Genomic DNA, 15,404 nt, shown 5'->3' on the forward strand with positions numbered 1-15,404 from the left:
CCCGAGCCACACACAGGTCCATATGGAGTTAAAAGGTCTAAAATACAGCAGGAAGCCAGGGCATTAAGAGCCTTAAAGGCAATCAATAAAATCTTTAAATCCATCCTAAACCACCGGGGGCAGATGTAAAAAGACAAATATACGTGTCAATAACTCACACCTCTTGGCTCTGGTTTAAAGCTTAGCAGCTGACTTCTGTACAGCTGCTGTTTTCCAGCAGCATGAAGGTTACTGGTCACTAATTATTTTAAGAGAATTTAATCTAATGCGTGGTTTATATTTAATTTTATTAGAAGCTTTAAAATCTGATGTAAATGAGGAGAAAGCTGCTCATTGATGTGGAAGACTCACAGGACATAGTGGAGCTTTGCTAATTAATGAAGCAAGTGCATAAAACACAGGGTGAGACAGCAAAAGAAGCTCACAATTCATGATCACATACAAACAGCCAGTAATAGAAAAATTTAGAGACATTTAGGTCTCTCAATTAAAGACTAACTAACCCATAAATAACAACTTATAATGTTACACAAGCTACAGTAGGTAGGACAGTTCATTTTTATACCTGTTGCTATATCCTGACAGTAGTGCATGAGGTAGATAAATCATGCTCCTCTGCCTCTTCCAAGGCATTTGCGAGAATCATAAAAACAATCACAGACAAGGCGTCTCTAATGCGGCTTTCAATATTGTCAGTGTGCTTGAATGCACTCAAACTGTCAAACTAGGCAGCGCTGATAAAACATGAATCAAGATTCTGTCACTGCATTGCTTTTTACGTGCCTCAAATGTTTCCAGAAACATATTTTAGTGTACTGTTTAGCTGTAAAATGAGAAAGCTTGTGACCCTGCTGCCATATTGAAAACAATCAAGGGAAAACGAAGCACCACCCACTGCCCAGAGCAAACTTTCTCATCTTTCGGGTGGGCAGTGCTTTGTTTCAGCTCAGCTGTTTACAACATGGCAACTGGGTCACAAGCTTTCTCATTTTACAGCTAAACCATACACTACAATATGTTTCTGAAAATATCTGAGGAGAGAAATAGGCAATGAAGTAACAGAATCTTGATTCATATCTGATCAACGCTGCCTAGTTTGACCTCAGTTCATGAGCAGTGAGTGACAGCTGATTTTTGCTGGAAATAGTCTGACTGGCGAAAGTCTCCTTTCACGGTCATTTTCTTAAGCCTGAAAAGCTGCTAAGTGGATGTGCAGAAGGCTTGTGTTCTCTCAGACCACTTGAATTACAATATGCTCTAAGTTTATAATGGGATTTTTGCCCAATGATGCCAAAATTATACTGCCTACCCAAGCTTTAATAAAAATTTAGAGAACTCCAGTAAAAGCTGTTAGCAGTTAGTGATCTCTGCATAGCAACCAGTGACAATGTGAAGTTACTTAGTAGTTTATTTAAATCTCAAACAAGATAAATGAAAAAAGTGAATATAGTTTTTTTCTGCACATCTCTTTTTGATCCTTTCTTATTGTAAGTAGGCCAAGTAGTCATTATTATTAAGATATTACTCATACTCTGATGAAGCACCAACATAGTGACAAGACTGGTTTTGAATTTCATCATGAGTATAGATTTTACGTATTTGCATTCCTGTGGCATATAGTTTTGTTAACTTTGTGTTTCTTATGAGGTAGTTTTGTCTCTTTTGGCATGTTTAACATGCCTCATCCTGAACTCTGGATGTTTGCGGAGCCTTTGAGCACCTCTTCTCCACCTATCTTTCCTTTTTTGGCTTGTCTTTTCAGATCTAAGCTCTGATCACGCCATTACCGTGGCAAGACTGGTCATAAATATTTAAAAAATAATATAAGAGCGATCTGTTTTCATTCGTTCATCTAGTTTGTGAAGCAGAAACATCTAATTTTACGAACTGTCCCCAAGATGAACCCGGAGCCTTTGATGAGTGAGCCTATGAGCACATTTTGAGTTCCTGTCTCTGCAAATTCCTCTTACGGTGATTTTCATCCTCTCAGATCTTGTCCTGTCACTTAATGCTTAAATATAAACCTACTCAGATCAAGTACTATTACCATCAGCACAGAGACATTATGCAACAATCCAGCTCCTATCGCTCCCCGTGGAGGCAGCCAGAAATAGCATGAGGACTAATTTAGAAGCAGACCTTAACTTCACCTGAGTCTAAAAATAATGACAGCAGATTAGAATTGACAGCAGATCTGAAAACTGATGAAGAGCTATCAAGCTTTTGATGGTTGTGTGCGTTTGCGGGAGTATTATAGGTGAAAGCAGCCTTCAGATTGCATGCAGCTGAGAACTGTGCAGAGCAGAGTGAAATGTGAAAATGGAGCTTTGTCAAAAATAGTTATTTTTGTGACAGGGAATAAGGGGGTGATAGATGGAGAGAGGGAGAAAATGAACAGAAGTCTGTGAAGGAGAGAGCAGAGGGAGGACAGCAGCATTCAATCCTCTGGGATTGACAAGTTGAGGAATGCCCCAAAATAGCCTGCATTGTTTTCCATCCCAGATAACTCACATTATTCTTCAAATAGCCCTTTCCTATTTCAGTGGCTGTGAATGCCAAGTTTCTTTTTGTGGGATTAGAGCCCAAAAAGCTTTGTGTGCTAATTGCTCCTCCAGTCCATGAGGACAGAGAAACGTCTGTTAATGTTGAAGCTAAAAACAGTGTCGAGTGGTGTATTGTAATCCCTGTTGTAGGAGCGGAGCCTGTGTAGATACACTCAGGCCTCCCGGGTACCTAACAGGGACAGCAGCTTGTGCCAATTCTGCTGTCTCTGAGGCCCTGTTAGCATTATATTTATTTTATTTCTCACACTTTTAAAATATTTGGACACCAAAATGTTCAGAACATTTTTTGATTGAGCATCCTAATGCTCTGCTCCTAGTTCTCAGCTTTATACATGATGTTGTAAATGTGATAGAATAATTAAAATAGCCCATGCTCACAATAGAGGCTGACACTTCTACCAAAAATCAAGATCAAACAAATTTGAAATGACACACAATAAATTCAAATGACCCTCCCACCTCTACAAAAAACAAGTTAATCTAAAAAATGATGATAGTTTGACAGTTGTTCATTAAAGGAACAGTGTTTAGGATTTAGTAGTATCTAGTGATGAGGATTGCACACTGCAACATGCTGAAACTTCTCCCTATGTTCCAAGCATGAACTCCTGCTTAGTATTCCTTCAGTGTTGTAGTTCAGGAAGTTTTATCGGAAGTTGAATCATCTGCAGAGGTCTCTTCCTCTCCAAAACAAACGGACCAGGGGGATGAAAACCAGTAAGAACACTGAATGAAGTAGTTTCACGTTACAAATCAGTGTTTCTCTGATGCTGTTCAGTCGCACATGAGCTGCTAGCCCAGCCCCTGCTAATGTCCGCTCACCTTTTGTCTCTGATAACTTAGGATCAGATGTTCAGGAGGTTTTTACTAGGAGCTGAATTATCAGCAGAAGTCTCCTCCTCTTCAAAACAAATGCACCTAGTGATTTAAACCGGTAAAAACACTGAATAAAGTAGTATCACGACACTGTTCAGCTCGTCTCTGCTAACTACAGTCGCGAATCTGAAAACTTACAAATGTGCACGGCCCTGTCTAGAGTCAGGGTTTGGTTTGTCTGTTTTGGGCGTCTGTAGAGACATGGCAGGGTAACTTGATGGTCTCCGTGGACGAAGACCAGCTCCCTATGTAGCTATAAGGTAACAAAAACACAGTGATTTTATTTTTAGGTGAATAAACACTAATGAAAACACTTATATTCTATTCTTGCCAATACATCCCCCTAAATCCTACACACTGCACCTTCAACTTGACATTATCAGCTATTTAAATAACTTAACATTACATTAACTAAAAAGCAAAGCCACAGAGATGGTTTGCAAGGTGCTCAGAGAGCCGCAGAGATGCTCCGTGCACCTCCTGAAAAATGTGACTATGCACCGGGCACTGCAGACTCCTCAGAAGTTTGATTGGACATCAAAGCTAGGAGTGGGATTTCTGGTCAGTTCAGGTCCCCAACACGCATGCTACGTGCTATCTGCTGTAGTACTATATATGCCTGGTGCGTACAAGAGGTGCCCTCATCAGCCTGCACTGAAGAAGTATAAATTAGACATAAAAGAGCAAGGGGGCAGCTGCAAGATCAAGACGGATAAGTGATCAGTAGTGATGAAGGGAAGGTAGAGAGATGGGTTCAGTAATGGCAGTTGAGAGCAAATGAAGGAGAGGACGACAGGAGAGAAAGATAAAAGACATGTAGGAGGAGAGAGATGGATATCTGCTTGGCTAAAGATACACAGATAGACGTATAGAGCGATCTCTAACGGAGGATGAAGAGAGATCCAGTATATGCCACAGGGAAGCAGAGAGACATGCAGAGAGCAGGAACAGATAGAGAGATCATCTGTCGACATAGAGGTGGGATGACCCCGTTAGGATGACTCATGTCACATCGATCTTTCTGTTCGTCGGCAAGCTGGAGCACAAGTGTGTGGGTGTGTGTGTGTTTGTATGTCTGTCAGTGTGCTTGTAGCTGTGGGTTATAGGTATAGATAGAGGAGAAAAAGAGACTGAGCATATGTGAGGATTGGACATGCATACTCATTCGTGTACATCCGATGAGCTCTGCAGGACATGACCTCATGGCACCACTAATGAACTTAACTATAAGAGGATGAAGACTCGGCCAGAGAGACTGATTAACCAAGAAACACCATCAAGGGAGAAACACAGGTTGTGCGCAGTGGTAAGGTCAGGAGAGGCAGACATCAAAAAAGCAAATAAATAATAAGTTTATGGTCTTTCTCAGTGGAACAATTCACCTTGCTAGTGGGATTTGGCTAGATCTGATACACATTAGTACTCCCTCGTCCCATTACGTCCTGGCTCTACTGGACTACAAGCATTTGAGGTGGAAGGAAATGATGGGTGATAAAATTTGCAGATAGTGTATATGAAGAGTATTAGAAAAAAGTTCCGAATGCTTTTTCCTGGCATCTGACCTTTTATTCATTTAATACTTTTAGTTCATTTAACACACACACAAACACACACACACACACACACACACATCTGTATTATGTGTTTCTGTTTGAAAGTGCTGTAAATGAACACACTTTCTGAACAACTGTCTCTGCCTCATACAGATCTGCTCTCAGCTGAGTGAACGACTGGAGAAACAACAGACAGCCAACCGAGGAGAACTGGAGAAAATCCGGGTAAATCTCACACACAAACGCGCACAACTCAAAACACTGCTGTGTGCCCTAAAACACATGCTGTAGATTAGCAGCCCGGTCTATAAATGGAGCATAATAACAGAGCTGTGCTGTTGGAGACAAATGTACGTGTACTATTATGTGTCTTTGTCACATGCAGGTTGATTTACACCTACAGCTGGGTTAGAGCTCAGATGAAGCTGGGTAACAATGAATACGTTTACATGCTCAATAATATTCCACTACTATCTCAAATATGACAACATTAGATTTGACACTGGTCATGTAAAGAGCATATTCTGTTTGGATATTCCAAATTAGGAATATTCCCAATGCAGCATTTATTGATTAAGACGTATCCTATGTGCCTGTGTATCAGGTTTTTAGAAGTACTCTTTGGACTCAGAGGCCCCCTTTACACCTGGCATCAACATGCTTTTTTTTGCGATTGGATTGCAGTCGGATAGCCCTTGACCACATACATTTATACCTGGTATTAATATGCATCTCTGGTGTCCACATCCAGATCCGTTTGCTATCCGATCATGCTCCATCACGCTGACGTCACATCCTCCTCCTCTTCTTCCTCTGCAAACATATCCAGCAGCAGACTACAATGTCATAACCTGTGCGCCGCAGCAATAACAACAACAAGATACTAGCCGCCCGTAAAGTCGTGTTATTGTATGGACAATTTTGTCGGACCAAATCCGGTGAAGGTTGTTGTTGTCTTCTGCCTTCTTCCTGTGTCCAGCCAGCGCGCCCCACTTACGTATTTTCGCCCACGGAGTTGTTGCATGTGGATTGGAGACACATTTGCATTTACACTTGTGTTCGATGTGGTCACAATGCGTCCCTGACCACCTTCAGAAGTGGTTTGGCAGATCAGATGTGAACAGTGTGTTTCGAGTGTATTAACACCTGTGCTTTCATGTGGTCAAGAGCAATATGATTGCAGTCTGATCACAAAAAAAAAGCATGTTAATGCAAGGTGTAAAGGGGGTAATGTATACAGCACATTTGTAATATACATTTCAATTGGGATTTTTACCTCAGTTTGCAACACACGGCCTCTTGCCCATCTACAGTCAGTTCTGTGCGTTTTCAAGGATACACTGTACAAACCAACTCTCCAGCAGTTTGCAAGGCTGTGGGGTAGAGATGAATGCCCTAAAGAAAAGCCTAGATCTCTGGTTGGAAGGAGAAACATGCCTTCTTTTAAACATAATGAAAGACTTAGATATAAGCAGGTTTTTGGATATGTGCGTATATCGCAACGCCGAGAAGGTGGTTGAAGGCATGAAAGAGGGAGGCTGTGTTTGCATGGTCAAACAAGCCAGCCACCAGTAAGAAAACTTCAAATATAATCCTGCTTTTAGGCGAAGAGAGAAATGGCACAAACAACAGCCATCCCACTTTTCATATTTTGATGTGATAAATGACATGCTAAGGCCCATTAATTGGATTATGCATGGCTGCACGTAAACAGGAATATTAGTGGAATATTAATTTTCATTAGCTATGTAAACAGCTTAGTAGCAATATTGTCTTTTTTGGAATAAGGGCAAAAGCAGAATATTTTGTGCATGTAAACATAGCCAGTGATGTCTGTCTATATTAACCACTATCATGATGAGGTTGCTCACTTCTCATAGAACTTCAGGTGAATTTGTCACTCTATTTCCACTATTATTGCCAATTTTGCCACAGATAAGCAGATAAACAAGATCACAAGGAATAGATTACGAGCAAAATGTCTCATTAAGTGTAGACTTAGAGTGGAAATGCCCAACAGATATATTCTACAGAGCTTCATTCATGTATGTATTCTACATGTATCAAAGATGATGTAAGGTCAGTTTTAGAAGCAGTGTCACTACGCTCAATGATAACAACACTCAACAATATAAATAAATACAGCTGTTAGGTCCATATAGACCTCCAGAGCTTGAAATGCACACTGCAGTTAAGATCTCTCAGTTTGCAGGTATGCTGGGGACTGTGTTGCCATCTCATTGTCCTGCCTGGCAGTGAAATCAAAGCTTTGGGGGAAAGAATGAGGAGTTAGGCCAAGGAGCCGGGGCCAGGCATCTTACTTCCAGCTCTTGCACACTTGGCTGGTGAACTGTTTGTTTAGACTGTAGCTGGGAGAAAGGCCAGTTTGGCAGGGAGCTCTGTCGGGGCTGCCCAAGGACTCACAAAAAGACAGACAAACAGGTTTATTGCACCAAGGACAAGTCCTGTAAAGGATGGAGCAGGGCTGCTTTGTGTGTGTGTGTTAGATGTAAATGTCTGCAAGTCTGTCATCTTGTTTATGACTGTAATATTCTCCGTTTTATTATTTACTAATAATAGTGCAGCAAATGTAATATAAATGTCAGGAATCATAATTATAAGTGATGTAGGGGAACAGTGATGTGCAGTGAATAATATATATAACTAAGTTACAACAGTTTTAATTAGAAATGTTTAAATAATATACTGACATACTTATTCACTAAAACTCTATTTAAAGTGACGACAGAAACAATTTCAGCTCGGGCACTCTGCTGCTTCATTAATGCACTCATTCACTTCTCCAGTGATGAGCCTGGAAACATGATGTATAATCACTATTCAGCTTTAAACTCAGTTGACATTTTAATCCAAATTACGTGTAATAGTGTTATGAAATATTAATTCTGAGGGAATATCTCAACTAAGGGAGTCAATTGTTGCTAAGGAACACAACCTTGACTTTCAGCTGAGGTGCTGTTGCTTGTTATTGCAAGATAAGGCACTAATCTATCTGCAATGGCCTCAGAGGAGTCAACCTACTAAACAGTACCCAGCCTGCACTGCCGTTAGGACGTTTGGCAGCCATGAGCCAAACTTGGAAAGAGCAGGTAAAGCAGAACACTTAAACTATCATTTGCCCATATGTATCTGAGCTGCAGTTGTATTATCTTGGATTAGGTTGGGGCTCAGTATTTTTACACCTTCAAACACCTCCAGAATAGCTTGGCTCGTCTGGCAAAAATAACGTCACATTCCCTTGGTGTTAGGTACTTAAATGAGTTAACACTGGAAAACGAACAAGTAGAAGCACCTTAATGGGGTGTTGTATTGCGGCACAGACAGTATAGCTGTGTTCGCAGTGATTTTCTGTTGCTGCTTGCACAAATGCTCTGCACCCAATAATAGCTCATCACATACAAGGGCACCCAAAAAGAGCTCTTTGACAAAAGGGCAGGGTGGAGTGCAGCCCTGACAGAAGAGAGAAAGCATAGTTGGTTTGTACTGCTCCTACACTAATGAGCTGCCATGCTTCAGTAACTAAGCAGAGCACTGTGTCTTTTCAAATTATATAAATATCTCTACTGCAAAAAGACAGACAGGGCACCTCACAGGATTACATCCTCTGCTGGTCTAAACTTTAAAAAAACAGTCACAATATGGTATGGTCAGTAAAATATAATATAATACAGTATATTATTAAAAAAAAATCATGTTATAAAAAATGTCATAGTATAGTTTGCCCAAAAAATGTCACAAAAATGTCATTAAAAAGTCAGTGTAGTAATCAATAAAATGTGATAGTAAATGCCAAAAAAAATTATTATTATTGTGTGGCTAATTATTTTATAATATATATATCATAGTCCAGTTTGCCAAATAATTTCATTGTCATAAAAAATGACATTAAAAAGTCATAGTATCATTTGCCAGATTTTTCCTATGTCATAAAAATATTAAAAAGTTGTAGCATAGCGTGGCTTAAATGAAAGAAAAAAAAAAAGTATGTGATTGTAAAAAGTCAGTGCAGTATGCAACAGTATGGCAAAAAAATGTTTGTAATGTAGTTTGTCATTGTAAAATATTACAGTGTGCCCATTTTTTAAAAATAACATATAATAAATATATCAAAAAAGTCATGGCGTAGTAAACAATAAAATGTCATAGTAAAGTTTGACAAAAAAATCACAGTATGTCATAAAAAAGGTTACCATATAGTATGCCCAAAAAAAAAAAAAAAAAAATCGTGATGAAAAAGTCATAGTATAGTATGTCAAAAAAGATAAAGCTGCTAAAAAAAATATTGGATGATAAAAAAGATTTATACTTTTGTATATTCTCGAAAAACGTATTCTTTTTCTTCCAAAAAGTTTGCATTGTCCCAAGAAAGGTGATAGACCATGGTCAAACCAGAGGGCAGCTGCTATCTACAGTAGGGCTATACACTTCTGAGCCAAGTAAAGGTCCTGACAGATACACATTTGCATTTTCTTTCTGTGTTATTTTATGAACATAACTTTGGCATCGTTATACTTGGGTTATTGGATGAATCTGAATGATTGCTGTTCCCTCTGAGCAAAGCAAAGGTCCTGAAAGATACATACATGCTTTTTCTTAATATGTTCTGTGTTCTTCTATGAACATATGTGCCAACATCATAATAATGATGAAAATAGATATACAGTTGAAAATAAATACAAAATGTGCAATACACACATGCCCCCATACTCATTAATATTTCTCAGGAAAATGCAAATTTATCCCCCCCATTAAGTCATAGTGAAGTATGCCATAAAAACGTCCTGCTCTTGGAGCTTGGTTCCAAGTATAATGAGTTTTTTGTAACAGTGTCGGCTGCTAACCTGTAATCTCTCTTTCATTGTTCCTTTACCCCCCACATCATTCTGCCTTTCTCTCTCATGGCTTTTACTCTACTCAAGCTGTAAGGTGTAACGACTGGGATCAAGATGTCACTTAATGCCTTTTCTCCAACCTTTTTTTTCTTTTTGATCCTTCTCTAGTCCAAAGTGGAAGGCTGTGAGAAGTGCAGTAGTCTCTTTAACAAAGAAGGTCGAGTGCGGGCCGCTGTGACCACAGCATCTGCTGGGGGGACTGAGGAGACAGATGAGGAGAAGGAGGGACTGAAGAACCAGCTGAGAGAGATGGAGCTGGAACTAGCCCAGACCAAACTGCAGCTGGTGGAAGCTGAGTGCAAGATCCAGGTACACTTGACACACAGTTTTAGCCCAAATAAAACTACAGATGCATAAGAATGTTTATGAATACAAGGGATTTCCTCATCACGTTGTTTTACCCCACTGATGCTGGAGGAGCGTGTGAGTTACAACTGAACTATTGAGTTGCATTATCACTTGAAGTATACGAGCTCTTGTCCCATCATGACTTGCATACTTTGAGTCATCTATTTTGACAGCCTTTAAAAACATATCCAGGTCAATTTAATTTGGAAAGTACTGCTGGCTTTATTATTCTAGATCACTTCCAGTCAGTCCAGTCAATTCGATAGGGGAAGTTTTTAATATCTAGGCTACCTGTTTTTATGTTAATAAGTGTGTCACCTGCACAGCTATTAAAGGGGAGGTCATATTTCTACACTCAATGACTATGTCAACGCTTGATGAGTGCCACAGGACAGAATTACCAGGACAGCAGAGGCTCCACAAATCAGAAAAAGCAGAAAATTAGCTTGTTATAAGATATGGTTAAAGAAATTGGGAGTGTTATTATTAAGTTCGATTTAATTGAATTTTATAAACGATTGATGACATTACTGTAATCAACAGTGTCTCAAGCAGCATTGAGCATTAAACAGAAGAGAGCAGTCTTATTAAAGCGGGGAGCTTTTAAAGAGTTGGAATATTTCAAAAGTATATGTGAGCACAGTTGCTGTAATTAAACAGTGTGGAAATAATTGGTGCGATTAGGAATAACAGGAGATTTGTCTTCTTAAAAAGAGACTAAAGTGTATCAAGTTATTTACAATGAAAGTTTCTGACCAACTGCAACAAGGATCTCAGTGAGGAGCTTATCAGGATTAATGTCAAAAAAGAAAGATGAGGATTTCGTATGATGAATGGTGTCTAGGAGTGGGATGGGAAATGGGATCAAAGTTGTTGACTGAGGAAAGGCAAAGTGGTTAAATAGATACTAGATTAGAGGCCTGACTCTTGGAAAGCAGCAGAGCCGAAATCTGTTTACATTATTATTTCCGGGTTCCTGCAGATCCCTAAAAAGTCTTAAAGGCACTGAATTAATTAATCGAAAAATAAGGCCTTAATTGACCTTTCGCTAAGTCCTGTCCCTTTGTGATGGTCCAACAAGCTGTCAGAGTAAGCATGGAGCCCACACTGTAACTAACTGCACTCCCTGAAGAAATATTATTATATTTTTGGACAAATGAAACAGTGATTCCAGAGAGAAGCAGACAGAGGGGTCTACAGTCTGTGTTTGAAGGATATATCCAGGACGTCAAACTGACTCTGCAGCAACAACAGGTTAAAAAGACAAAGATAGTTAGAAGCTAAAGCTGAACTATAGGCTACAGATCACAGTGTAAAAGTGAACCACCACCGCAGTGTGTGCAGATGAACCATGTTTGGCTTCGTCCCCATGCTGCTGCCAGCACCCAGACCTCTGCTGCCAGACAGGCAGGGGATCCAGTGTCTGCTAGCTAGTTGTCACTGCACCCTGGACGACCCCGGGGTAGTGCAAATTTAATGAACATTGGCTATTTAAAAAATATTTTGTGGCATGGCTGAAACAGATACAAGACAATGTATACGAGGCTTGGGGTTTTTTACGCTAGAAGTTTTTCAAACTCGTCACTGTGAATCGGGGCAGTGGATTCCCACATGCTGAGTGAGAAACACAAAATTACCAACAAAAAAAAGGTCTTAAATCTAACTTGCCTTAAGCTGTAGGAACCCTGTGTTTATTGGCAGACTAGTTTCAACTGTTGTGTTTTGTGATAGTAATCATGAATCATGATAGTTCTGTTTCCTTTTCAATCAGGACCTGGAGCACCATCTGGGTCTGGCCCTCAACGAAGTGCAGGCTGCCAAGAAGACCTGGTTCAACCGAACGCTCAGCTCTATCAAGACCGTCACTGGGACCCAGGGCAAGGAGACCACCTAACCTGATAACACCATCATCCGGTTTTACCCAGACCATGTCTGGAGCTCAGTGCTACTCACCACGTTGAAACCTCTGGGCGCCTAACTTAACCCACCGGGCCATAACTTGAACACTGACCGTTAAATCCCAGGATGACCATTACTACAGACTATGTTACTTGTTCCTCTAATCAAGAATGTCCTCATGTTTCCCTGTTCCCACCAACCCCGATCTAATTACCCCCATCCATTTATTCTCCTCTTCACCCCGAATGACTACAGCCAAGCGTGCTGATGAGAAGGGGTTGACAAATGTAAGATGAAGTACAACGGTACCACTTTCCCCCAGAAACACAATGTGCTTCCACCGGTCACAGAAAAAAAAAGCATTAAAAAAAAAGAAATGCTTCATTAATTTCTGTCTTTGTACTGCTGATATTAAAGACCCGCAGAGGGAAGGTAGGACATCTGAACTGCTGCTGTCCTGACGGGATAGAGAAGAAAACACTCCGTCCTTCCTGACTGCTCTGCGTGCTCCCCTCTAAACTACTGGCACAAACCAACCAGTCCCTGTAAAACTTTTGTTTTAGGTACGAGAGCTAATAGACGCCTTTTCAAAACTGAGCTTTTTCTAATTTACGTTGAACAATACATTTCTTTTTCTATGTATGTACATGAATGTGCTTATGTAATGAGCATATGTGTGTGTGTGAGGATGCATGTTTTTTTTTGTTTTGTGTTGACTGTGAGGTGTATGTGTTCATGTGTGTGAGACTGAAAAAAATGTGTTTGAATGCTTAAATAATTGACTGAAATAAGATGTGTGTATAATAGAAAGAGCGAGACAGCGTGTGGAAGTCCAAGGGAAGGATAAAGCACTAAGGTTATGAGTGTGTGCATGCATGTAAGAGGGGAAAAAATTCCCCGGTTGTCTAGTTTCCTTTAATGTTTAAATGTGTATATGAATGATGCTAAAGAAAAGTTTGCTGACAAAGCCTTGATCTGAAGGTCGATAAAGATGATACTAGTGGATATGAATATATAATTTACAGCAAGGACAGAAGCATTAAAGCTGTTGTGATCACCGACAGCAACATAACTTTCCTCACATCCAATTTCAGACTTAAATCATGCCTGAGGTTTGTTTGGTTTGGATGTCCCAGCACAAAGAAACTAAAAATGCTCCAAATCATGCAAACCTCTGCATGTGCTATACAGTATGTGTATGTATGTTACAACACTGTTAAACCCCAGAGTGGTGCGATGCTTGTTACAAACCATAAACATCACTTAGGGGAAGTGTAAAGTCAAATGAAAACCGCACACAAATGCACAGACGTCGTAATTCCTGCTGCACTTTAACACATCTTTAAACCCCCGTCCAAACTCTGCGGCGCCAACTGATCTGTGACCTTTGACTGTGACTGGCAGGGTCATGGTTGATAATTTGTTGAGCAGGGTGGCCGGCATTTTCAACACTCAGTGGCCACTTTATTAGGGATCCCTGCTTGTTAAAGTGGCCATACAGTCCTCCAAACATGCAGACAAGGCAAGAAAGGGCAAGATGTTGGATCTGAGTGATAGTGTGGTTATTGGTGCTCGTTGATGACGCAGGATGTAGGGGAAAACAGAAGCAATGCAGTCAGCAGCAAAGACAAAAAGCACGCCTCATCTGTGAGAGAAGATGTTTAAAACTAACAGGAAGGCCACAAGGACAGAGATAAGTTCAGTGTCTGCACGACTTGTTGAATGTTGGCTGTCTTTCCTGTCCCCTGCCGACAGCTAAGACCAAGAAGATGAGGCAACAGACGGTGATTGATGATTGGAAAATGCTACATGATGCAGCAAATGATGTGAGAGTCAGACTTGGCATGAAAAGCATGTACACAGTGTTAAGTCAAAGGTAGACTGTGCTGTAATGATGAGGAGAGTGTTTTCTTGGCTCCTGCGACGGGGTTCCTTAATGCCACAGTGTCCAAGAGCATTGTTACTGTCCAGATGCATCTCCTCTTGGCTGTGTGACAAAGCATCATCTTGAGATAGATCCAGCAACATGAGAGAAGCGCACCTCTGGGATAAGGTGGAACAGGATAACCGCAACAGGATAACCGCGGCACAAGCATCTTGTGGCTTCCAAAAAATCTGCAGGAATTGATCGACTTTATCGAACCGGTGTGGAGCAAAATCCCTGTGAAACAGTTTCATGAATTCAAGCCTCAAAGAATTCAATGAGTTGAGGAGGCGAAAGCAGATGTTACCCAGTGCTGAGAGGGTTGAAATATTGAAGTGGTTATTGAGTGTGTACACTCACACTGTTGTGAATGTGGAGGCAGGAAAGTCACACACATAAATATATACACACACACAGTCAACTGCCAGAAGTGAAACTCTGCACTTACAGCGTGGATCAGTATCACAGCAGTTACACTGTCAGATGCAGGACTGCAGACGTCATCAGAGGTCAAAGCAGAGGCCAAACTGACTCTAAATCAGTCCAGAGGGGACGGGGGGTTTAAAAAGTGCTTGGTTGTGTATGTGTGTTTTCATATTTAGCTGACTAGAAAGATTGTTCAACAATATTCCAATTTCTATTCATACTACTGATCATATTAGACTGCAGAAAGCTTATTTCTTTCGCCAGCCTAACATGAACAGTTAAAGTAAATTGCATCTAACTTGAAGGGTGGAATTTGATAGGCTGAAATCTATTGGTGATGTCAGAGGAAAGGTCGAGATGAAGTAAAGGGCCGTTCCTCTAAAGGCACTGGGTTGTACATAACAGCATTAAAAAATGAATATTGAGTTTTTGTTTATGATTTTCTACTCTGTAACTTTAACTAATGTTGCCTACTTGTACCTACCAACCTGCTGCCACGCTACAGTTTAATCCACAACGATGTTTTATGTTTATTTTGCTCCAGGCTTCTCAGTCAGACTGCTGTTTGGTTAAATAAATGCCAAAACGTAGCTTTATCATCCAACAACAAAAACATTATCAAAGTGTGGAAATTGTAATAGTGTAGGATGCATTGTGTATACTTCATGAATTTCAATATAAAGATATCAACACAAAATCTGTCTGCCTCTTTTTTTTGCATCTTCAAGAACAGAATCAAACCCTCTGACAGCTCGACTGACAGTCGATAAATTAGATGATGAAATAAAATGAAACTCAGATGGAAGAGTTAGGCTCAAACTATCCAGTGTATTCAGTACATATGCACCCAATGTGAAGAGCTTAAACCAGTCATTGATCATAGAGATGCCACAGAATGATG

General features: G+C 40.3%; 1 protein-coding gene across 2 annotated transcripts in view; it reads left to right on the plus strand.

Annotated features, from left to right (window-relative positions):
• Positions 1 to 15,200, plus strand: part of rabgap1 (RAB GTPase activating protein 1) — a 104,627-nt gene extending 89,427 nt beyond the window's left edge. For both annotated transcript variants that reach the window (XM_033647397.2, XM_033647398.2), the window contains 3 exons: positions 5,147 to 5,218; positions 10,015 to 10,215; positions 12,026 to 15,200. In XM_033647397.2, coding sequence (XP_033503288.1) covers positions 5,147 to 5,218; positions 10,015 to 10,215; positions 12,026 to 12,148 — 396 coding nt within the window. In that variant the 3' untranslated portion in view covers positions 12,149 to 15,200. The remainder of the gene's footprint in view (positions 1 to 5,146; positions 5,219 to 10,014; positions 10,216 to 12,025) is intronic.
• The last annotated feature ends 204 nt before the right edge of the window (positions 15,201 to 15,404 follow it).

The sequence above is a fragment of the Epinephelus lanceolatus genome, chromosome 19 (genome assembly GCF_041903045.1).
Source record: "Epinephelus lanceolatus isolate andai-2023 chromosome 19, ASM4190304v1, whole genome shotgun sequence".
Taxonomy (NCBI): domain Eukaryota; kingdom Metazoa; phylum Chordata; class Actinopteri; order Perciformes; family Serranidae; genus Epinephelus; species Epinephelus lanceolatus.